At 37.6% G+C, this 26,068-nt stretch overlaps 1 protein-coding gene across 1 annotated transcript in view; it reads right to left on the reverse strand.

Annotated features, from left to right (window-relative positions):
• Positions 1-26,068, reverse strand: part of CPQ (carboxypeptidase Q) — a 434,372-nt gene that overhangs the window by 332,943 nt on the left and 75,361 nt on the right. Inside the window, exon 2 of the mRNA XM_045560416.1 lies at positions 4,929-5,394. Within this exon, the coding sequence (XP_045416372.1) occupies positions 4,929-5,361 (433 nt within the window). The 5' untranslated portion in view covers positions 5,362-5,394. The remainder of the gene's footprint in view (positions 1-4,928; positions 5,395-26,068) is intronic.

Here is a 26,068-nt window from a genome sequence, read left to right on the forward strand (position 1 = left end):
TTCACAGAAGGAAAGTGAACCAAACTCCTGACTAACAATATAGAACCTGGGCTGAGGGGCTCCCTAATACCTTAGGGAGCTAGACCACTTTTCATGCAGCCTTAGAGAGCTCACAACTGTCTATGCCAGTGATACTTCCAGAATGGTGGAGTGAATAACTCAGGATATCTTCTCCCTAACAAAACATTTAGTGGGAAAAAATATTTTTAAAAACCATTTAAAGCTCTCAAAAGTGTCCTAAGGGCATACAGCAAATGAAAAACCATTCATTCAAAAAAATCTACCAAGTCTTGGTAAGAACAATAAGAGTCCGTGGTATTTGGGCCATGACTTGCTTTCCTCTCCCATCCCCAGCTCCATGTTACAGAAATGCTCTATTCTAGGCAAGTGCATCCAAGAGTATGGGGGCTCCCTCTCCCCTAGTTCTCAGTTTAGAGCTGTGGTTTCGCTTTTGAAAGAGCAGGCTACCAGTGTTTCTCATTCCTTCAATTCCATTCCTGTCATAGAATCTCAATTCTCAGGCATAGCTAGGTGGACTGAGGCCCCATTCCTCTACCCAGGCTCTACTCATAGAATAGAAATTCTCCCAAGTGTAGCCATCGAGAATACTGGACCCCTGTCTCAGCCCACTCATAGGTAGTATTCCCACGCTGGGAGCTGCAAGCTGAGAAGACCAGGAGCTACCACCCTCCCTTTCTAGTACACACTAAGGATGTCTCCCTGGGTGACACTAGGTGGTGCCTCTATCACTGCACCTAGCTCCTGTGCAGTAGCACAGAGGTTCTCCCAGGGGAGGAAGCAAGCCATAAGGATGAAGAGCTCCACAGTTCTTATTAACATTAGTGACTTTATTTGGCGCAGAGCATGGAGAATTCCATGCCTAAGGGTGTTGGTGAAAACCATGGAGAGTTTGGTGGAGAACAACTAAGGGAGTGATTGTAGCTTCAATATACTGCTAGCATCAAGCAAAATGGTAGAACCACCAGAACATTAACATAAAGAACCAGGGAAAGAATCAAGATGGGCCTTCCTGGGATCCCAGCAAACCCTGACTTTGGAAGGCCACACACATGTCCTAGGCTGTACCTACTCTAGAGCAATAAAAACGAGACATGGGTCAGACTTGAAAACATTTTCCAAGCTGCACAGAGATCTATCAACAAAGGGCAGAAGCTTCACTGGTTCAAGAGGCTTAAGTACAGCCTCTGACCAAACACCAGCTGAAAAATAAGATATTCTGAACTTGGATAAAATACTATCAAGCCAAGATTAAAAATAAAATCACATAAATCCTAGCAATCTGGAAGACTCTGTGCATGCCCAAGGCTACACCCTCTCAGGAGTGATTTAGAGAGGGAAATTCCAAGGCACTAGGCCTTGGCTGAAGCAGGGGAAAAAACAAACTCCTTAAGTTGTAATAACATACTCCAAGCCACACCAACATCCAATGGTAAAGAATAAAAATATAACTGGCTAAGGAGACCTTAGCATAACCTTTGGCAATAAGTGGCTTATGCAGATCCAGGGGTAACTCCTAGGGAATCAGGCTAAAAGAAAAAAATAAAAGAAAATAAAAACAATGCGAACAGAGACACCAGAAGCTTTACACTGTAGAAGAAATAGACTACACACAGTTAGTAAAGCCAAGTTATTAAACAAATGAGCAACCAAACAAACAACAAAAATAACATCAATATACAATCAACCTATGATGGTTCAGTATCCCAAGTTGCTATTTTATTTAAATGTTCACTTTTTTATTTTAAAAGAAATTATAAGATATGAAAAGAAACAAGAAAGTGTGACCCATACACAGGAAGAAAGAAAGGTCAGTGCTAGAAACTGCCTTTGAGGGGGCCCATATGTAGGGCATAGCAGACAAAGACCTCAAAGAAGCTATTATAAAATTATTCAAGTAACTAAAGGAAACCACACTTACAGAATTAAAGGAAGGTATGATGACAATGTCTCATCAAATAGAGAATATCAATAAAGAGACAGAAATTATTTAAAAAAAAAGACCAAATGGAAATTCTGGAGTTACAAAGTACATTAACTGAAAAGAAAAATTCAGTACAGAGGCTCAATAGTAGATGTGAGCTAGCAGAAGAAAGAATCAGTGAATTTGATGATAGATTGAGAAAAGTTCTGCAATCTAAAGAACATAAGGAAAAAAGAATGAAGAAAAGTGAGCCAAGCCTCAGAGAAATGTGGGACACCAACATACTCAAAATGGAAGTGCTAGAAGGAGAGGAGAAAGAGAAAGGGGAAGAAAAAATATATGTAAAAATAATAGCTGAAAAACTCCCAAATTTTATGAAAAACATTAATCTACACACTCAAGAAGATCAACAACCTCCAAGTAAAATAAGAGTGAAGATATCCATACCTAGATACATCACAGTTAAATTGTTGAAAACCAAAAATAAAGAGAAAATCTTGAAAACAATAAGGGCAAAATGACTTATTATGTACAAGGGAACCACCAAAATATTAACAGCTAATATCTAATCAGAAACAATGGAGTCCAGAAGGCAATGGGATGACTATGCAAAGTGCTGAAAGTAAAACAAAACAAAAACAAACAAACTGTCAACCAAGAATCTTATATTTTATAAAACTATATTTCAAAAATAAAGTTTAAATAAAGAGATAAAAATGAATGAAGGCTTAGAGAATTTGCTGATTAGGGAAAGAGAAAGAAATAAAGGGCATCCAAATCAGGAAAGATGGGGTCAAACTACCCCTGATTGCTGATGATATGATCTTGTATCTAAAAAATCCTAAAGATGCCATGAAAAGACTTTTGGAATTTATAAATAAATTCAGCTAAATCTCAAGTTACAAAATCAGTGTTCACAAATCAGTAGCATTCCTATATATTAATTACAGTCATGCTAAGAGTCAAATCAAGGACTCAATACCATCCACAATAGCTACAAAGAACATAAAATACCTACAAGGAGAACTATAAAACACTGATGAAAGAAATTGCAGATGACACAAACAAATTGGAAAACATCCCTTGTTCTTGGATTGGCAGAATCAACATTGTTAAAATGTCCACACTGGCCAAAGTGATTTACAGATTCAATGCAACCCTCATCAAAATACTAACATCATATTTCATATATCTAATAAAAATAATGCTAACCTTCATCTGGAACCAAAAAAGAGCCCAAAGAGCCAATGCAATCTTAAGTAAAAAGAACAAATCTGGAGACATCACATTACCTGACTTCAAATTATACTAACCAAAACAGCATGGTACTGGTATAACAGTAGACACATAGACCAATGGAACAGAATAGAGAACCCAGAAATAAAACCATATATCTATGACCAACTGATCTTTGACAAAACAGACAACAACAAACACTGGGGAAAGGAAGCCCTATTCAATAAATGGTGCTGGGAAAATTGGATAGTCACATGCAGAGGAATGAAACAGGACCCCCCTCTCTCACCATATACAAAATTTAATTCAAGATGGATAAAAGATTTAAATGTAAGGCATAAAATCATAAAGAGTCTGTAATAGAAGAAAATGTAGAAAAAACTCTGCTAGACATCAGCCTAAGTAAAGAATTTATGATTAAGACCCCAAAGGCAAATACTGCAACAATAAAAATAAATAAATGAGACATAACTAAACTAGAAAGTTCCTGTACAGCAAAGAAAATAATCAGCAGAGTGAACAGACAACCTGCCGAATGGGAGAAAATATTTGCAAACTATACATCCAACAAAGGACTAATATCTATAATCCACAAAGAACTCAAACAAGTCAGCAATAAAGAAAAAGAGCCCCAAGAAAAGTGGGCAAAAGACATGAACAGAAGGTTTTTGAAAGATCGACAATTGACCAAGAAACGTATGAAAAGATGCTCAACGTCACTAATCATCAAGGAAATACAAATTCAAACTACAATGAGATACCACCTTATCACTATTAGAATGGCCATTATTTAAAAGCCAAAAAAAAAATAGATGCTGGCATGGACACAGACAGAAAGGAATGCTTATATACTGTTGGTGGGACTGCAAACTAGTATAACCTCGATGGAAAACAATATGGAGATTTGTCAAAGAAAAAAATGTAGACCCCACTGCTGGGTATCTACTCAAAGGAAATAAAGTCATTTTATCAAATGAAATCTGCCCTTGAATGTTTATCACAGCACAATTCACAGTTACAAAGATGTGGAATCAACCTGAGTGCCCGTCAATTCATGAGAGGCTAGAGAAAATGTGGTATATATATACCATGGCATACCACTCAGCCATAAAAAGGAAGGAAATAATGTTGTTTGTAGCAAGTTGGATGGAACTGGAGATCATTATGCAAAGTGAAGTATCTCAGGAATGGAAAACCAAATGCCATATGCTCTTACTAATACGTGGGAGCTAAACAATGGGTATACATAGACACAAGGTAAGGACATGAGAAACCAGGAAATGGGGTGGATGGGAGGGATAAAAATTTACCTGTTGGGTACAATGAACACTATTCTGGTGATGGGCATACCAAGAGACCTGACTTAAGCATTATACAAAGTATCCATATAATAAAAACACTTGTACTCCCTTAATTAATATTTGGAGATAAAAACAAAACAAAAATAAAAATTACCCACAAAAACTACGCTTAAGGAATGCAAAATAAATAAATAAATAAATAAATAAATATTAAAAAAAAAAAAGTAACCCTACACAATGAGTTTTCTTTCAGAAAAGAAATAGAAGGAATGGAAAGAAGAAAGAAAAAGAGTATGAAAGTAGAGAACTTATTATGCCAATGCAATGGAAAATTATTACATTTTCCTTCTATTACAAAACTTTAATATGAATCATGCATAGTGTAATCAATTATGCCAAGTGACATTAATTTTATAAAATATACAGCAAACTGAGAAGACAAACAATACCTTCTGAGGGAGTCCCAATGCTGCTGCCAAGACCTAAAACAGCCATCTCATGAAATCTCGGCTTCAGCATCACAGCAGATTCTTCTCCCCTTTCCCAGTGGGGTATTTTGACTAGTTCCAAGTGGACATTCTCCAGATCATTATCCTTCAGGCTTTGGTACATGATTCGAATTGCCATTTCTAAGTTCTTGGAGCCGCTCAATCTGGGTCCAACAGTGTCAACTAGTAGTGCCAATCGGTCATAGGATCTGTTCTGGGCTTTGCCATAAACAGCAAGTTCGATGATTGCTTTAGCAATGTCTCCATAGCTGGCTATTTCTTTTTGTATTTTTTGAAAAGTCTTCTGACAGGTGGCATTCTTGTATGTAGCTTGCCCAGAGCCCAGGGATAATAGGTGAACAACGCCAACAAATGTGAAGATAAGGAACTTCATTTTTTTCCCAGTTGGTTTTCTTCCTAAAATAATCTACATAAGTAAGAAACATCATGTTTTAGGAAAAAAGAATCTCACAGCCATCTGCCCATAACTCATGGATTGATTTTCAAGCAGCATTTCCTCTCCCTTCCCAACCATTGCCCAATCTCCATCATCAAATTCACCATCAAATAATTCCCAGGAATATACAAGCGAAGAGTCAGTGCTTGGTCTTATTAATAAGGCAGCAATTACTAATACTATAGAATCATGTTACCTAGTAATTCTGTTTAAAATATACTAAAATCTTAAAATAAGAAGGGAACTAGGAAGGAGAGAAAGAAGTAGTGGTAGCAGTGATACTGCTAAGACAGTTTTATCTGTTGTACCACCCCTATGTAGAGTATATTCCAAATGGGTGTCAATGTTCCCTCATCTTGATGTGTTCTTTCCTCGTTGCCTACTGAACTCACCCGTTAAGGCCCTCTCAGATTCCATCTTTCCTTGATACTTTCTCTAATCCTCACTACACTAAAAATAATTATTTCTTCATCTGTGCTCAAAGAGTACTTTATGCTTATGTTCAAAAGATATTTATTTAATGCCACTGCATGCCAGGGACTGTGGTATTTTTTTAGAAAGAAGAAATCTAAGCTACTACAAAAAGCAGAGAATTAAAAAGACTGGGCTTTGTTCCCATTTAATTGTATGGGATTTATCACCTACTTTATAATAAAAAAACAATAATGATGATAACAATGACAGGAAACATTTATACAGTGCTTGATATGTGTCAGACATTGCTCTATGTATACTCCATTCATTCACCCATTTAATCTTCACAACAACTTTATGGGGTGGTTCCTTATTACCTTTATTTTACAAAGGAAGAAACTAGGGCACCAAGAGATTAAATAATTTGTCAAAGACACACAAAGGTTTTCTAGCTTTACAGTCCATACTCTATTTTTTTTTTTACCCTCACCCCTCCTACAGTCCATACTGTAAATAGGACTACTCAAAGGATGGATTGTGGACTGATGCCAGTCCACAAACTGTTTTTCACTAATCCACAATAGGTAAATACAGGTAGTAAGAAGAAATGAATCCAATGCTGTCCAATACAGTAGCCAATAGTCTTGTTTAGTTATTTCAATTTAAATTAACTATTAATATAATTTTTAAGTTAAGGATTCAGTTTCTCAGTCACACTAGCCACAGTTCAAATACCCAGTAACCATATGTGGCTAGTAACTAGCATATTGGGCAGCAAAAAGAGAACATTCTATCGTTACAGAAAGTTCTGTTGGACAGCACTGGTTTAGACGCTTTCATAAACTATACATCTGCTATGGTATAAATGCTTGTCCTCTTTAAAACTCGTGTTGAAATTTAATTTCCATTGTGACAGTATGGGAAGGTGGGACCTTTAAGAGGGGTTTAGGTCATGAGGGCTCCGTCCTTATGAATGAACTAATGCCATTACTGTGAGAGTTGGTTCCCCCCATGCCCCCTTGCTCTCTCTCTCTTGCTCTCTTTTTGCCCTTTTGCTGAGTAATGCCTTCTGCCATGTTATGACGTGCCAAGAAGACTCTCATCAGATGTGGCCCCCAGAACCATGAGCCAATAATTTCTGTTCTTTATAAATTACCCAGTCTGTGGTATTCTGTTATAGCAGCACACAATGAACTAAGACAAAAAACTGGTACCAGAGGAGTGAGCTGTTGGTATAACAAATACCTGAAAATGTAGAAGTGGCTTTGGAACTAGGTAATAGGTAGAAGCTAGAAGAATTGTAGGAACAGCCTAGAAAAAGCCTCGATTGCCATGAATGGAGCATTAAGGGCGATTCTGGCAAGGGCTCAGAAGGAGAGAGGAGCTGAAGGGAAAGTCTGAAACTTATTAGCAATCACCTAAGTAGTCATGATCAGAATACTAGTAGAAATATCAGAAGCAAAGGCAATTGTGATGAAGTCTCCGATGGAAACTATGAACAAGTTATTGGAAACTGGAGTAAAGGCCATCCTTGTTATAAAGTGGCAAAAAACGTGGCTGAATTGTGTTGGTGACCAAGGGCCTTACGGAAAGCATAATTTAAGATCAATAAATTAGAATATCTGGTGGAAGAAATTTCCAAGGAAAATATTAAAGGAGCTGTGTGGCTTCTTTTAACTGCATATAGTAAAATGTGAGAGGAAAGAAATGATGTAAAGATGAAATTTATAATTTAAAGATAAGAACATAAGGATTTGGAAAATTCACAGCCTGGCTATGCAAAGAATAAAAAGGCCTATTTAGGAGAACAAACCAAAGGTATGGCCAAATAACCATTTGCTAAAGAGATTAGTATGGATAGAATGGAGCCAGGTGCTATTCATCAAGACAATGGGCGATGACCCCAAAGGCATTTCAAAGATCTCTGAGGCAAGCTAAAGCATTCAAGACAAGGTTTCCAGGGAGGTACACAGGGGACCTCGGCATTCAAGGCCCTAAGCCACCTCAGGTGTCTGCTCCCCACATACCATCCCAACACCCATGGGCTGCTCTAGCCATGGCTCAAGAGGGCACATTTGCAGCTAGGGTAGCCACACTTGAGGGTACAAATAGTTAAGTCTTGGCATCATACATGTAGTACTAACTCTGCAAGCACACAGAGGAGTTCACAAGCTGTGAAAGCACAGCTACCTCCACCCAGATTTCAAAGAACATACAGGAAAGCCTGAGGGCCCAGGCAGAAACCTGCTACAGGGGAGGGGCTGCCACAGAAAGTCCCCACTAAGGCAGTGCCTAGTGAAGCTGCAGGGGCAGGACCACCCCCATGACCCCCAAACTGTAAAGCTACCAGTGTGCAAAGCCAGCCTGGGAGAGCTGCAAGTACAAGACTCCAACCCATGAGAGCTGTGATGTGGACAATGTCTAGAAAAGCCGCGGGGGCAGGGATGCCTAAGGCCTTGGGGGCCCAACCCCACCCTAGTGTGGGTGATGATTCCTAAGCCTCAAGATTTAATGTTAGCCCTGTTGCATTTTTAATTTATTTGGGACCAGTTACCTCTTTCTTCTTGCCTATTTATCCATAATGGAATGAGATTTTCTATCCTATACCTGCCCCACCACTGTAATTTCAAAGTAGATAACTTGTTTGATTTCACAGGCTCACAACTGGAGGGGAATTTGCCTCAGGATAAATCATGCCTTGAGTCTCACCTATATTTTGATTTATACAAAACTCTGGACTTTGGACTTGTGAGTTGGTGTTGTAATGAGTTAAGACTATTTGGGATAAAATGAATGTGTTTTGTATGTGAGAAAAACATGAAAGGAGGAATGCTATGATTTTAACATTTGTCCCTCTAAAACTCATGTTGAAATTTAATTGCCATTGTAATGGTATTAGAAGATGGGACCATTAAGAAGTGGTTAGGTTCTGCCCTCATGAATGGACTAATTATTTTTCATTATGTCAGGAGTGTGTTCACCACCTTTTGCATGCTCCTGAGCATATTTCTCTCCCTCCCTCCACCTTCCACCATGGGATGGCTTCTGTCATGTTATGATGCAGCGAGAAGGCCCTCACCAGATATGGTTTCTCAATCTTGGACTTTCGAGTCTCCAGAACTATGAGCCAAAAAATGTCTGTTCATTATAAATTACCTTGTATGTAGTATTCTGTTATAGCAGCACAAAACAGACTAAGACATTTGTCAAATTTAATGATTTAAAAATGGTGCTTTGCCGTCCCATTTACAGTGGCTACAAAAAATACCTAAAATAAATTTAAACAAGTAGGTGAAAGACCACTATAAGGAAAACTACAAAACACTGATGAAAGAAAGTTAAAAGGAAACAAACTAATGGAAAGACATCCCATGCTCATGGATCAGAAGAATTAATATCGTTAAAATAGCAATACTACCCAAAGCAACCTAAAGATTCAGTGCAATTTCTATCAAAATACCAATGACATTCCTCACAAAAATAGAAAAACAAATTCTAAAATTTTTATGAAACCACAAAAGATAGCAAATAGCCAAAACAACTCTGAGCAAAAAGAACAAGGCTGGACCTATCACACTACCAGACTTCAAAGTATACTACAAAGCTATAGCAACCAAACCAACATGGTATTGGCATAAAAACAGACACATAATACTCAACATCACTAATTTTAGGGAAATGCAAATCAAAACCACAGTGAGGTATCATCTCAATCCAGTTAGGATAGCTATTATCAGAACAACAATAAACAACAAATGATGGCAAGGATGTGGAGAAAAGGGTACTCATACTCTGTTGGTGGGAATGAAAATAGTATGGAGTTTCCTCAGAAAAACTACAAATAGAGCTACCAGATGACCCAGCAATCCCACTATTGGAAACTTTTCCAAAGGAAAAGAAATTATATTGAAAAAAGATCTGCACTCTCATGTTTATTACAGCACTCTTCACAATAGCCATAATATGGAATCAACCTAGATATCCAAAAACAAATGAGTAGATAAAGAAAATGTGGTATATATACAACATGAAATACTACTCAGTCATAAAAAGGAACGAAATCTGTTATTCGCCACAACATGGATGGCTCTGGAGGCAAAGCTAGGAACAGAAAGTTAAACACCACATGTTCTCGTTCATATGTGGAAGCTAAAAAAATGTTGATCTCATAGAAGTAATAAGTGGAACAGAGGATACTACTTGAGGCTGGGAAGGGTAGAAGGAAGGGAGCAATAGGCAGAGATTTGTTTTTAAAAAAAATACAAAATTACAGCTCGACAGGAGGAATAAGCTCTAGTGTTCTATAACACTGTAGGATGACTATAGTTAATAATAATATATAGTTTCAAATAGCTAAAAGGAAGATATTGAATATCCCAACACAAAGATATAATAAATGTCTGAGATGACAGATATATTAATTACCCTGATCTGATCACTATACATTACATGTATCAAAACATCACTATGTACTCCATGAATATGTACAATTATTTATCAATTAAAAAATAGAATTAAAAACTCTTTAAAATGGTGCTTCTCTTTGTATGTATTTTTTATTTTATTTTTCTAATTTATTGTTATTTTATAAAAGTATTAGTATATAACAAATTTGAAATTTAAAAATCTGGGCCTTCACCACATATAACTTGAGAAGCACAGTCATATATTACTAAATTATAAAAATAAATTCTAAATTCAGCTAGCATATAAGTCCTTTCAAAATATGACTTCAGTGACTACTTCAACCTCATATATCCTCCTTCCTCTCAAGAGCACACACATTTTCATTCTCATTCTCTCTCTCTCTCTCTCACACACATACACATATTTCTAAGCTTCTAGATATTGAGCACTTTAATTGTGTGTAATCCAAGTTGAGATATTTTGTAAGTGTAAAATATACATGATTTGATTTTAAAGATGTAAGCATGAAGGAAAAACAACATAAATATTTCAGATATATTAGCTTAAATAACATGTTATCATAAATTTCACCTATTTCTTTTACTGGTTAGTATGTCTATTAGAAAATTTTTAATTATATATTTATATTGGATAATAATGCTCTAGTTACATTCAACTTCACACTGTTCTTCAAATATGCAGACTGTTTCATAATACTGGGTCCCTACATATGCTCATTCACTTTTACTGCAATGCGATTCTCACAATACTCCCCTTCTTGCATATTCATCAATTCATTCTTTAATGAAAATGCTTTAAAACTCATCTCTTCTGTTAAGCCTCCCCAAACAACACCCCAGAGTTATTTGCACCATCTTTGGTGCTTCTACCATAATTAACTATGTTATTAGTCGATACATTTGTTTATAAATCTGTGTCTCCTACTCTCAAAGTCAAGTAGGGTAAATTATTCACCACTGCACCTTCAACTGTTGTACCAAATACAGGCACTCAATGCATTTTTACTTAAAGAATGAATGATCCTTTAATCTCCCAGGGTCTTAGCTTCCCTAGGATATGAGAGCGTATCAGTCTTGCCTCCTTCACAAAGAAGCTGTAAGAGTAAAAACTTGCTATCATATTTAAAATATTTGGAAAAATTATGAAAACTACATATTGCTGCTGTTTCCTTTTTATTGCAACTACTTATATAGGGTCTTGGTTTCTAAAGTTACTGTAACAGAGGGAATGGCCTGGAAGAAAATGGAAAAAGATGTGTTCTGTCTCTTTAAAACTTCCCCCATTATTTCTGGGAACTGGGGCCTGCAATCCCTGCCTCAGGCAGGTGGTCAGGAGGGGCAGGGGAATGTCTTTTGTTCTTTGTATTACAGGAGAAAGCTCAGCTGAACTGTGGCTCCATCCAAGGCCTGGTGCCTGGCCAGCAGAGGTCTGAGTGGGCTTCCCAGGTGGTGGAAGTCATAGGCTTTGTCTTCAGCGGAGATGGAACAATTCGAATCATTAACCACAATATCCTAGAACTGAGGGCCCTACCTTTAATAGTTCTGTATTTCTGCTTATGTACAGGAATTTGGTTTTTGAGATGATAGTTTACCATTTTCCTCCTTTTCCAGCAAAGTAATAAACTTCTTTTTCCATCTCCTCAAACCATTTGTTCTTGTTCTTCTGATGTGGCCTGGAGGACAAGTGCCAAGCTTTCGGTAACATTACTATACTGATGCTAGTTTTTCAAAGTTAAATTTTGTTAGGCAATAAAAATATTTCACCAGACTGCAATTTATTCTTGAAAGCAGATTTTTCCAATGTGGTGTTGGTGCATGGAAAAGAAGAAAATATACACTTGATTTGATTTTAAAGAGTTAGTAGGTCATGTTATTTATTAATACAAGTGACATACATACAAAAGAATGTATAAATGATAGACTTAGGCACTGTTATTCTCTGGGCATATCTTTTAACTAAATTCATAAGCCATTTGTTCATTAACACTAACCACAAGTATCTACTATTTCATACTCTTGTTTTGTAGAAACTTAGTCAAGGCCTATATTATGATTCCCAGGAAGCAGGTAAACCAGCAGCTACAATCAACCAGGTAACTGGACTGACTGATACAGACTTCCTGGAGGATTACCAGTTTGTTTGTTTTTTTTAATAGGAAACTGTATGCATTTATATATATAATGGAAACTCAATGAGGAATACCTAAATGTAGTCTAAGAAGCAAATAACTGTAGTAAAACATATATACTCAAATAGATTCATACATAGAGTACCAATGGATCACAGAGAAGAAGAAGGGGATCACATAAAGCTATAGAGAAGACATGACATCTGCAGATAGTCTCAACAAATGGCTCAAGGGAAGAGGGAATGGTACCCTTTTAGAGAGACCACTGAAACATCATCCTAAGGTCACAGTCTAGTTAAAAAATATGTCCAGAAAATAACAGTGCCTAAGTCTATCATTTGTATATCCTTTTGCATGTATGTCACTTATATTAATAAATAATATGACATTTTGATAATACTTAATGCCCCCTCACATCATCAGTTAAATTAATTTTGACACTAAAAATGATATAATTACTTTAAAACAGAAACACTGATGCCAGTGTTGTACTGAATACCTTAACTAGACTGTATTTTCAAGTCTCACAAACACAGTAATGCTTATTTTCTAAAGTAGGTTAATTTAAAAGACGTTAGTTTGTTACGGTTTAAAAGATCAGTTTTTTCCTGAGTGTAACATTGGCATTTTAGAAGATTCACTAAGATTGAATGTGCAAAACAATGAACTACATGAGAAATCACCTAGAATGTCTGACATAAGTAAACACTAAATACATGTTAGTTGATTTAAAACCTGGTTTTCCCTGGAACATAATCAGAAAATTACTGATGTAATTCTTGGCTAGAATGTATATTTTTTATATATCTCTCCAACAGAGCACTACAGAATTTTTTATTATTATTGTTTTAGAAAGTTACGTTAGCCTAAGATAGTTTTTCATTAATAGTAGAAAATAAAAATGATTACAGTCTATATTTTAAAAAGTAACAAAAAGGGAACAAGATATTAGCATATTACCTATTCCACTTAAAAACACTGTAAATATAATACGTAATTTTAAAACATGGAAACTATAATTTTATATATAATTTGTACATTCTAAGCAAGAAATACAAATTTGTCATGAAAAAATAATAAAATTTATAGACATAATAAAGTTGAATAAAGGCCAGAAATCTAGGACAACCTAAATAATTTCTCTCCTAAGGCACAGATTTAGGATCATCATACATCAGAAAATTCATTCTAGACTAAAGGAGGATGATCAAGGGTATCAGTTTACATGAAATTATTAAAAATACTAGGTCTCCTCAGTGTGAAAAGACATAGGACATAAGTAGAAATATTTTAATGTATAAAATCAAGAAGGGTTTGGGTAAGATGAATACAGATTTACTCACCAAATCATACCATTAGATAGCCCTAGTAGCTCAGGGCTAATTTTAGGAAAATAAAAACATACATTACACAATGAATGATAAACATATGTAATTTTTTTGACTAAGAAAAAGAGGGGATTTGATAAAATAATAAATAACACAATAATTAGAAGTTGAATTCATTTAAATCTACCACAAACCATTGCCACCACACTGACCAAGTAAAATTCTCTATAGAATCACCAGGAGGATTTGTTGATCTGAAAAACTGTTAGTCTGCCCTAGCTCAGAAATACAATGTCCCTATACAGTCATTTCACTTAAATAAAATTAAGCAAGGTACTGTAATATTTCTCTACAGCCTACAAAGGGAGATAATCATTCTAGAGTGATAAACAAAGACAAATAGTATTACTCATCTCAAACACTTTCTTTTTACTCAATTGTAAAACATGTTTTGTTTTAGGTCATAATTTTTTCTCTCCATTAATTTAACAAAAATTTATCAAGCACCTACTAAGCACTGAACACAAATATATAGGATAATGTCCACACACTCAAAGAGCCGCCAAGTACAATAGGGAGACAGATGTGCAAAGCACTGTAACTGAGATAGTTACAAGGTTCTTGAGAACAGAGGAGAGGAGGGGATTAAGAGGACATAATGCTTGAGCTGAGATTTAAAGGGTAAGCAGGAGTTTACTAATGGGAATGTGGAGAAGGTGAGAATGGCACTGACAAAAAGATAACCCAACAGGAGAAACAATTCATGCAAACACATAAAGGCTTTACAATACATAACCTGTGGGGAAAATGACAAGTAGGTGGACGATGAGAAAAATAGTGGAAGATGCAGCAACATTAGGAAGTAAGTATTCCCCAAGATTTGCCTGAAAAAGTCTACTGTGTGAGGAGCCAACATATATGGAGCAAGATGCCCTCAAGTTCTGTGGCAGGGAACACAGTGGATATTTCCCACTCCCTCATGTAGCCAGGAAAGAAAGGACAGGATGAGAAGAGAAGGGAGAAAGGAAAATTCCTCCCCGATCTTTACTACTCCCTGCCTCCTTAGCACAGAGAATTCACTCAATACCACATCAGGACAAGGACAGCATATGAGGTTCCTCAAAATACCCAAATAAGCCTTTACTTATAATATCTGATTATTCCTTAAAGTTTTCACAGAGGGATGAAAACAATGGTGCACAAGTAATCTGTGCCCACCAAAGATGCATTAGTCATGCAATTCATTTACAAAGACACTCAAGATTTACTTCCATTGAAAAATCTCTAAAACGCTAATAACATAATTGACAAAAAAAAGTCAGTTCTCTAGAGTTTTCTCAAGTAATTTTAGGACTATTTGAAATGTCTAAACTTAAACCGCACATTTTTTTAATGTTCCTTATTCTTATACACAAAAGGTTGAAGTCATTGTTCCTTCACTTGAATTCAAACTATGGAAATATTAAATGTTACAACCTTCAAAATGTTAAACAACTATTTTTAAAACCCATGCTGTATCATGCTTTTGAATTCAGAAAGTTATATGTATATTGAAAGGCAACTTTGGAGCACTGTTTGAAAAAGATCTGCTTTTCATATATTGTCTTCACAATCCATAGTTACAGATTATCTTTTTCAGAAAAAAGATAAAATTCTTTATAATGTCATTTTCTTTCTTTTCTACTTAAATATGGAAGCAAACTGAAGCAAAACCAAGGTTTCTCATACTGTGAATTATATTCTAATAATAGGTTTATATTTTGAAGAAACACAACAAAACCCTTTGCTTCTATTTCTAAATATTTTCCTGAAAAATTATTGTTTGAAAACGCCTCAGGCTATGATAAAACTGCCAGAATGAATAGAATAACAGAAGTAGAAAAGGACACAATGAAAAGAGAATATGCTGAAAGAAAAAAAGAAGTAAGATTTAGAGCCTGAGATTTTGATTGATCTTTTTATTGTGTCAGTTACTTTTTCTTCTAAAGACAATATACTACTCACATGAAAACTTGAATATTTCCCCTAATTGCTGAACAGGATTCACTGTTATAAATTTAACTCTTAGTCTTCGGTCTAGGGAGTATAGCAGATATAAAGACCAGAAATGCCAGACACGGGCACATCAAAGTTCACCTCCCAACTCCTGATAACATTCCTGAATATATGGTGTTAGCCTTTTATCCATCTTAAGGAAGATTTTTGCCTTTATTGAATTCAAACCTCAAATAATACTGGGTTTCCATTTGCCATAGCTTACACTTTGATTATTCATTCAGTCATTCAAGAAAGCTTATTGAGAATATGCCAGCAACTCTGCAAGAATTTGGAGGAAGGTACAAACATAAGCAAGACCCAGTCCCTCCTATTGGTAGATACTGTCAATTACCTATTCAATATATCCATTCCCTCTTTTACTTACTAACCAAACCTCAATTTTGTTGGGAGTACCAAGAGTCCAGCCCAATTAATCTAAGCTGGTTGTTCTCAATATGGATGATGCTACCCCTAGGGGCTGTTTTGAATATGGAAAAGGGGGGACATTTTTGATTGTCACAATGGTATGGGGATCCTACTGGCAATTAGTTGGCAGAGGCCAGGATATTAAACATACTGCCATGGAGGGGACAACCTGTATACTAAGAACTCTCCTACATTCCACATGGCTTTCTTAAACATGAAAAACCTATTGTCTTAGCCTTGAACTGAACTCTATTGTGCATACAAGTACAAAATAGTTGTTGTCAAGTTTTAATGAAAGTTGACCTTTTCAAGAAGCAACTACCATGCATATTAAGGAAAAACTATGCTGTGTTTTGTTTAGAATTTTACCAAGAATTGGTCATCATTTCAGCAAAACACCAATGACCATGCTGCTTATGGTACTGGACACACCATTGCCACACCCCTGTACCATCTGCATTTGTTACTGTCACATTCACCATGAAAGCATTTGACAACTTCATTATGTCTTCTGGTGCAGTCACACTTAAGAATTTTGAAATATTTTATTATACATTATTTTCCTTCAATTTCTCCTTTACATTACAGTTAGAATAACATATTTATTTTAAAATATACATAAGCAGATTATCTTTGATGTTTATTTCATGATAATAAAGCAGGCATTACAAATTATTTGTTTTAGAAAAAAATAGCATTAGGTATAAAAGGATGGGGAACTGCTCACTTAATTTTCTTCTTCACTCTTCCAGTCAACCTTCCAGCCAGAGGAGGCCTTGTGACCCAGTTCTACTCAAAGAGAGCCAAAGAGAAGCACCTGACAAGAAAGTGGTCATAATTCTAGAGCTGCATCAGAGATTTGTCATCATGAGGGCAAGTCCAAGAGAATTGGTCCTGCCATCACTGAGCAGCTGAGCCAATACGAGCACCACCAACTTCCCTGTAAAGTGAGGGGAAAAAACTCTATTTGTTTTAGACGTTGTCAGTCAGATTTTCTGTTCCCTGCATCTGTGAATACATTTCCAACTAATACATTATTTTATGGTGCTTCTTGGGGATCCATAATTAAAAATGTTTATAGTAACTAACACCATAAGCAAAGCCTAGGATCTCACGTATGGTCTACCTAGATTTCCCAATGGACCTAAGATTCTAAATATCCAACACCAAACTTAGAATCTTCCCTTCCAAACTTGCTATTCCTTTATTCCCCACCCCAGTCAATAAGTTAGAAACTGCAGTGTTTTATTGGATTCTTCTCTTTCCCTCAGGAAGAACAGGCAAACATTTGGCAAATCCTGCTTATAATTCCACTTTCAAATTCTTTCTTGACTCCTCCCCACCCTTACCATCACTTCCCTAGCTCAGAACCTCATCATCCCTCATTTGAAACACTTCCTCACACATCTCACTGCCTGCTAACCAGGTCCCTTTCCAACCCATCTTCCATACTGCCACTAGATTTATCTTAAGTCCAAATCAAATGACTCTTTGGCTTAATACATGCTTCCCCACTGTTTACTGCTCAGTTGGCTATGGATTTTGCTGTGGCTTAAGATGGTATCCCTTCAAAATTCATATTGAACTTTAATCCCCAATGCAATAATATTAAGAGGCGAGGGTTTTGGGAGGTAAAGCCTTCATAAATGGGATTAATACCCTTATACAAAGGCTCAAGCTTGAAGGAGCTTTCTCTTGCTCTTCTTTCCCTTCTACCATGCAAAGAACCATGTTCCTACCCCTCTGAGGATGCAGAAACAAGGTGCCAACTTGGAAGCAGAGAGTAGTCCTCACCAGACACTGAATACTGGGACCTTAATCCTGAATTTTCCAGCCTCCAGAATTGTGAGAAAATAAATTTCTCTTTTTTATAAATTACCCAATCTCAGATGTTTTGTTATAGCAGCACAAATGGGCTAGTACAGCTTTCTAGGCTTCACAATCATTCCCTATTCTATCCCTACCCTCACACTGCAGCTCCACCAGGCTATTTAGCAGCCCTTCAAGTTACACATTTTTTATACCTCTCTGCTCATAGCACTCTCTCTGCTGAAAGTGCCCTCTAATCCTTTCTCTATTCGGAGAAATCACAATTATAATGCAAGGTCCTGCTCATCTGTCTCCAACTCCCAGGCAGAGCTACTTCCCACCTTTTCAATGGCACATTGTATGCTATGGTTTTTGTGTCTGTCACCCTGCTAGACTACATCATTTAGTGGCAATAATATTTTACTTTTATAAAATTCATCAAGCATGCTCTCTACAAGGAATATGTTTTATCTGTCTTTGTATGCTAAACAAATAGCACAATACCTGTTAATAAATATTTATAAATTCATCACATAAGTAGTTATATTTCACAATAGAAGTATACAGCTCTGATTCATCACTTTAATGATTACTTTTCCTGCATCAGACATTACTTTGTTCCTTTAAACTATGGTATATTTATAAGTTTTTTTTATAATAAGGGAGTCAAGTGACCTGAGAATTGGTACAGGCTGTCCCTCCCTAGATGCATGACCTTCAACAATTTATTTGAAACCGCTCTTTATATGTAAAAAAGAGATTGCATTTCAGTTCTAACATTCTATTATGGATTTTCTTAAATATTTAATATCAACCACACTTTTCTTTACACTCTATGTTAGCACTTAACTAAATTACCTTATACCAAACTCTTTTGGTTCATATTTAAAAATCCCTACTCAATCTACTGTTTTTGGTCTCTCCTCCCACAAGCCAGCTGAAATTGAACTCACAAGGTCAATAAGGATGCCCTTGTTCCTAAGTCCAGTGAAAATATTTCTATCATATCTGATGTCTGAAGCTTTGACATTGTTGACAGCCTGTCCTTTTCCTAACACTCTTCCTTCCTCTATCTCTCCTCTCCTTCTCAATCTCTTTGTAGGCCCTTTATCCCCCATCTGTCCTTTAAATTTTAGTGATTACTAGGGTTCTCTCCTTGGCTTCCTTACCCTACTTCACACCCTTACCAGCAAGGACATTCACCCCAAAGCTTCATTTACCATCCATAGCTTGAGTTCATCTATAAGTTAATGAGCTCAGTTTGGATGTCCCATAGGCACCTCAAACTCAACATATCCACATGACTTTTCCTCCACAGTCTGTTCTTCTCCCAGAATTCTCACTCTTGGGGCATACCATTTCCATCACACCATCATCCGGAACCATTCTGGATACCTCCATCTCTTTTAAACCTTGTGGCCAGTTCATCACTAAATGCTGTCAAATTTAACTCCTAAATAGCCCACAAACCCATCCCTTCCCTTCCAGGTCTTCCTCACCACCTTGGTTTCTGGCCATCTTACCTCAACCTGAACTACCACAACAATCTCCCTGTCTTCAGCCTCCTCTTCTCTCACACATTCTCTTTGCTATAATGGTTATCTTTCTTCAAAATAAAGTCAACTTTTTCCCTCCTCTGTTCAAATTCTTCAGTGGTTCCCAACTGCCTTCAAGATATACCCTACTCATACCTCTATTTATAACTCTTATTACACTCCGTCACATTTTCCTCTTTAGATGGGTCTATCTCTCCCACTAAACTAAAGACTCATTGTGGGCAGGGACTGTGTAGAATCCATCTTTGAACCTCTAGTATCTAGATATTGCATTTAGTAGGTACTCATGCCTACTAAATGTACTAGCAGGTGAACATACAGGCAAACAATATAGGAGGTGATGCCTAAATTAGTTTGGGAAAGCTTTAATAGTTCCCAGGCATATGGATCAGGGAGGAGTGGACGTACATTCTAGATTGAACAGTAGTTCTATCTTTATAACCCAAAGAACAGTGCTGAATACATCTTATATGCTTAGTAAATACATACTGTCTTGAGTGGAACCTTCCGTGTAACCCAATGACTCCCAAATATAAACCATTTCTTCTTATAGGCATTCATGTCTTCTTTGGCACCTAACATACTGCCTTGCCAAGTAAGCATTAAGATTCTAATTGTTGATATAAGTTTCCTGGTATCTATTTTTCACATGATGGGGGAGAGGGGGGCAATATAGGAAAAAAGGAAGAAACCAGACACGAACTCTTGCACCCCCTGCACCTTCAATTCTACTTGTAAAATAAAAAGAGCCTTAGGATTTGAAATCCTTAGAAAATCCTACCTAGCAACAGCTGGATGAAGCCTGAATAAAGTCCATAGATTGTACCCATGGAAATTTCCTGGTTTTGACATCCTACTATAGTTATTGAGATATTCCAGTGCAGGAAGCTGGGTAAAGCACACAACAGAATCTCTCTGTACTATTTTTGCAATGTCCTGTGATTCTATAGTTATTACAAAAGCAAAAAAGAAAAAGAATTTTCTGCCTGCCTGACTTTTTAAAAGTTCACACATTTTTTTTAAAAAATTGTAATACTTATCTATACTTCTAGAAATATCCACACAGGAGCGAATCAGAACTGTGTCTACTTGTTAGAATCAGACTCCAGAATAGAGAGAGGACTGCTCACCTCTCCTACCATCTTGAACTAGGATTCATCTGTATCCAATAGTTCTATCATTATTTTTCCTAAGAGCCATGATAAGGAGGCTCCATTTCAGATGTCTCTGCCACTAAACATAACACTGAATAAAGCATGGGCATTGCAGAAACAAGGAAGGAGAACTGAAGAAGAGAGTTGAATCCTAACAGCCAGGCACAGAAATGGTTCAGGAAATTTCTCTTTCTTCTCTCACTGGTTCTGGGAGTTAGGACTGTGGTAGCAGGTCAGTGAGGTGATGGAAGCAGGGCAAACGGTATATTGATTCATTCCCAGAGTGGGTGGCAACCCGCTAGGAAAGATGCAGCAGTAGACCCCTGCGCTCCCTCACAGCCCACTCCCTGAAGACGTCCAGTGACCTTTCATCTGCTATACCTCCTCATCCCATTAGCAGGAACCAGTGTGCTGACTCATTTGTGTCCCTGACATTTTATGGTTTGTCAGTGAGCACTCTGGGGTTTGCCTTCTTAGAAAATTAACTGGGCTCATTTTATAACTTTTTTTCTGAATTTCTTCTCTCCTTTTCAAGTTTCCTGAATGTATAAAACAACAAAGCTTAAATTCCTACTGTTCAAAAGGAGGCATCTTTGTCATACAGCTAGCTGAATGTAACTGGCTTTTGACCTACATCATGATGGGACTGAGATAAATAAAGATTAAACTCCCTCACCTGCTGCTTAAGTGAAACAATATAATTAAAATTACAATAAACAAAATCAATTATGAACTCTAGGACAACTATGCATTCTTGGCTTGCAAAATCTGGACTGAAATTTCAAAGAGGATATGAGACAGCTCTTGGTCTCTTTTGTTAGCTGAAGATGCTGGGCTGATCATGAGGGAAGCTGCCCTGGAGAACATGAGTCTGTGATCTGTGATTCACATGTGCCACACCCATAATCAGAAGCCACTACCAGGCACAGATAGTCAATAAAAGCACAGATAAATCATGAAAATGCAGTTTATACCCTTTGGGACCAAACACAAAGTGGGTAATCCTAAGCACTCACAATTCTGAGGTCTTACGATCTAAGAGAACTGAAAAAAGGGAAGAAAGGAAATGGGATTCTAGCCTCATAAAGTACTAGTTTCCCAGGACTTGGACCCCCCAACATAAAAGTAATAGGAAGTGCTTTATTTCTGCCAATAAAACCAGCGAAGCATTTGTCTTCGATCTGGCAATATTAAAAAGCAATTACAAGGTATGGCAGCCTCTTCCAGAGGCAGGGGAGAGAATATGGGCTTCCTTGAATCAGATGAAGTGCACAAGTCTCCCAGAGATTCAGCTGCAGAAAACGATAAAGCTGGAGATATATAGATTTAATTACCATTCGCCAATACAGGGTTACAGTAAGCTGCCTGTACCCATGTGTTTTTATTGCTAAACAGCTTGTTTCCCCCATGTTATCTCCCCCTAAACTGGTTAATAACAAGTTCTGAGGAACACTCTGGTACAGATATGAATAATTTCCTTTGAAACATGCCTTGCAGTTTCTCGCACTTTAGCCAGGCTTTCCCATCCCATAAACACAAAAACAGAAAGACCCTCAATGAATCTTGCTGCAAACATAGTTCTTGTTACAGCCCAAGCCAGGGAAGCCTGTTCAGCAAGTTGCTTAGTGCAAAATTTGCTATTAAACCTGTCAAACAGACATATAAGAAAATATTGCTTCACTAAACAGCTGTTAAGTTTCATGAGCTTAAAAAGAAAATACCATCTAGCTATACACTGTTAACTCAACAGAAATTCGCCATTCAGTTTTAAAACCTGATATGCTGGTGCAATTTTCCCTAAATCCTAACATTTGCTCTCTGCTATGAAATGGCTGCCACAGAGCACCATTAGCAAACACTGGCTGAGAACACACAGGTGCTCATTTGCAACAGCGGGCGCTCCCTCCTGCAACAGGAACACAGAGCATCTGTTGCTTGAGGCTCTTGCACAGGAGAAAGAGCACTTCTCAGTGGTGTCAAGGGGAAATTAATGTGCTGATTTCTCTGTCTCAGTGGTCAGATATTAATCAACAGTTGCAAAAGAAAAGTGTTAAGTCAAAAGATTCACAGTAATGGGGCTAAAACAATTATTCAAAGTGCTTAATCAGTCAATGTAAAATAAAACCATTGTAGCACTACATCAGGACACAGCCAGCAAAATTATACTGAGAAATAACATTCATAAAACCAGTTTTCTGGGAAGTAGAGGAAGCAAGGTGATACAGCAGATGTTTGACAGCAGGAAATTAAAAAGGTAACTTAAAAAAAATAAAAAAGGAATTAGGGAGACACTTGGAGAGAGAGGAGTTTACACTGTGGAACAAAGACCATGGTGGAAACTACATCCCAGGCTACAGGTGAGAAGGGAAAAAAGAACTATTAATAGCACAAAGAAGCAGGGTAACCAGCTGAAAGTGACTTTTCTTCATGGGCAATTTCTAAATTCAAAAAGTAAGTTTTTAAAAAAGAATCACATTTATTAGGAGAATAGGTGTATAACTTAAAGGATTATGAAGATGGACTTAAAGAAAAAGATTCTTGGATCCCAGGTAGAGATTGCAGAAGGAAAAGGGAACAGAGAACTTGTTACCTCTGGGGAAAGCCAAAAACAGCTTGGAAGGAGGACAGAGAGAAATCAAAGTTCCCACAGCTTATCTTGATTTTGTGATTTATTTCCTGATGTCTCACTCGAAAGATGAAAAGCCCATACTCAGGTCAGTGTTATGGGAAATGAGGTGAGGAAACACTAAGTTCGGAATAATCACCCCATGATTGCCTCAAGGTCTACTAAATCTGTGAAGGATCGTCCTATTTCCTAAATGTAATGCATTTGATTTCCCTCCAGAGAAGGCGGGAAATTGTACCCTTTGAAACAGATGAGAAGCTTTGGGTAACATCAGATTCTACTGGAAAGCCCCCTGGTAAGGATTTGGCAACTTGAAGCCTGCACTACAGTGTCTGATACATTTAGTAGCAGATGAGGGGAAGTTTGTTGTGACAGCTGTGCAGAAAAAAAAATCTAAAGGTTAGGTGGATTTGCAACATGAGAAGGTGATTTGGGTTTGGAAAAAGCTGTCTTCTTAGGAGGGGAAAGTGCACAGAAAAATGAACAAAAGGACATGCAGAGTGAAGAAAGCAAAGTGTGCCCAGCATGTGGGGTTTTCTGCATTGCTTCCCTGCACTGGAAATGCCTGCTGGCCAGTCAGAACCTCCCTAAAAGCAGCAGCACCATTGCTTCTACAGCAGTTAAAAGGCCTGGCCAATAGTAGGAATACTTTACTGTTAATATTTGCAGGACACAGATACAGAGTAAACTTGAGTTATCCTTGAAGATGATTTTCTTCTCCACTTGTCCTCCCCAGAGACCCCTCTTCTCTCAGCTCAGTCACTAACGCATTCTTCTTTCACCACTCCCCACAGGCAGGGTGGGAGCATAGACGATGGCTGCTGCCTGCCCCTCACACACACGCAGGGCCACACTGGTGTTCTGTTCAACACAGCCCTATGGATGCTGCATTTGTTTCCCATCTTCCCCCTGCCTCCAGCGGTTGCTCAGAGGGCCAGCCACTTCCCCTAATGAAGTGTCACAGGCAGCACATGAAAGACATGAGCATGGCCCAGACCAGCCTCAGAGGGAAAAGACCCTAATGAACTGGAAGAAGGAAGATAAACACCAAGTGACGGGAGATGACGACTGAAAACCCCCCGTAGTTTGCTACGGAAGTCACATTCCTCACTTGATGGACGCAGGCGGGAAAGAAAAAAGGAAGAAAACCAATACTGACATTTCCCTGAGCAAGCAACTGGGCTAAGTACCTTAGTTTATCTCATCTGATTTGATCCTCATAAGCAACCAATGAAGGAAATTATTTCTTCCAAAACAGAGACTCAGAGAACTTAAGTGATTTGCACATTGTCATATGGTAGTAAGAGGCAGAAGCCTTTCCCTCGCTTCTTTGAGGAGGTAACTCTGACTCACCCTTTGGGAAGGCTTACCTGATCCTCATGGTCTGGGCTGGGAGATCCTCCCATAGGTCGGTCCCAGCACTACTCTGTTCTAGGACTTTCTCCAGAGTACATGGCATTCTGTGCTATAATTGCCTGTTTATTTCTCCATTTCTGTCTGTACACTGAAGGCTCATTGAAGGCAGAGGCTGTCTTTTAAGTATCCTGCAGCACTGAACACAATGCCTGGTCTATATGTGCCTGAGAAACAGTAGGCCAAAATTGAAAGCCCATCATTTCATGCTGTCTCTGAATACTACTGTTTGGAATTTTAATTTAATCAAGGGCTTAGCAAAATGAAAAAGAATGGTTAAAAAGACGATGTATGTCCTGGGGGGGGGAAATCTGGGGTTCTTGACATGCATAAAGGTACACCCCCACCTTCTACCTTTTGGCACTGGTGACCCCAAAGTGAAACCATCAATAAAGACATTAAAAAAAAAAAGACTACTTTCAGGATCCTACTGTATAGCCTCCAGGATACTAATACTGCTATGGGGAATGTGGGTAGGGACCTGTAAAATAGGAAGTTTAAATGCAAGTGACTATACAGAACTGTGGTATTTGCTATTCTCTGGTTGAAAATGAGTGTTAGGCTGAAATGTTTCTGTCTGACAATAGGTTTTTTCCAGGTTCTTTTCTGTTTAGTAAGGATAGGAACTGGTAAGCCCCGTTTTTACCCTCAGAGTCCCACAGATACCAGTTATTCATACTCAATGTCACAACTTCAAAATGTTTAAGATGCTCTGAACTTCGGTGGGTTCTTTCTTTTAGAGATGGGAATGAAAACAGAGCCAAATTACCTTAGCCTGTGTTTTTAGAAGTCATTATAGTTTCTGCACCATAGAACCCTGCAATCCTATTCTAGCAATCCTGTTCCAATGTCTGTTTCCAAACTAGTAAATACATGACTTGACCACCACAAATGTTTGTACTAAGCCCAAGTCCAAAAAAGGGTAGCTCTTCCTGGGCACTCCATCAATTAGCAAAGTCTTAATCAACCCAGAAAACCACCAAAAAGAGGTCAGCCAAACAACTAAATCCAGACTGCAATAAATCTGCTTCTACTTACTTTTCCCTCTTGTTCCAAACACATTTAGGTACAGATTTTAACAAAGACAGGTGCAAAGGCTGGTTTTACTAAATTCCACACCTAATGGGGGAGCCAATTGCTTGAAATAAGGAGCCTCTTAGCAACAAGAACCAAAGCTGAACATGCATTTAATTCAAAGGTACTGAACTCTATGAGAAAGGTCAACCTTTCTCAATTTGTCTTGACATCTGGGTGATTCCATGGGTGGTATTTTAGGGCCACCAGCATTGTAAAGAGTTTCTTCTTAGTCTCCTGACTGCCTATAT

Source organism: Lemur catta, chromosome 9, assembly GCF_020740605.2.
Source record: "Lemur catta isolate mLemCat1 chromosome 9, mLemCat1.pri, whole genome shotgun sequence".
NCBI lineage: Eukaryota > Metazoa > Chordata > Mammalia > Primates > Lemuridae > Lemur > Lemur catta.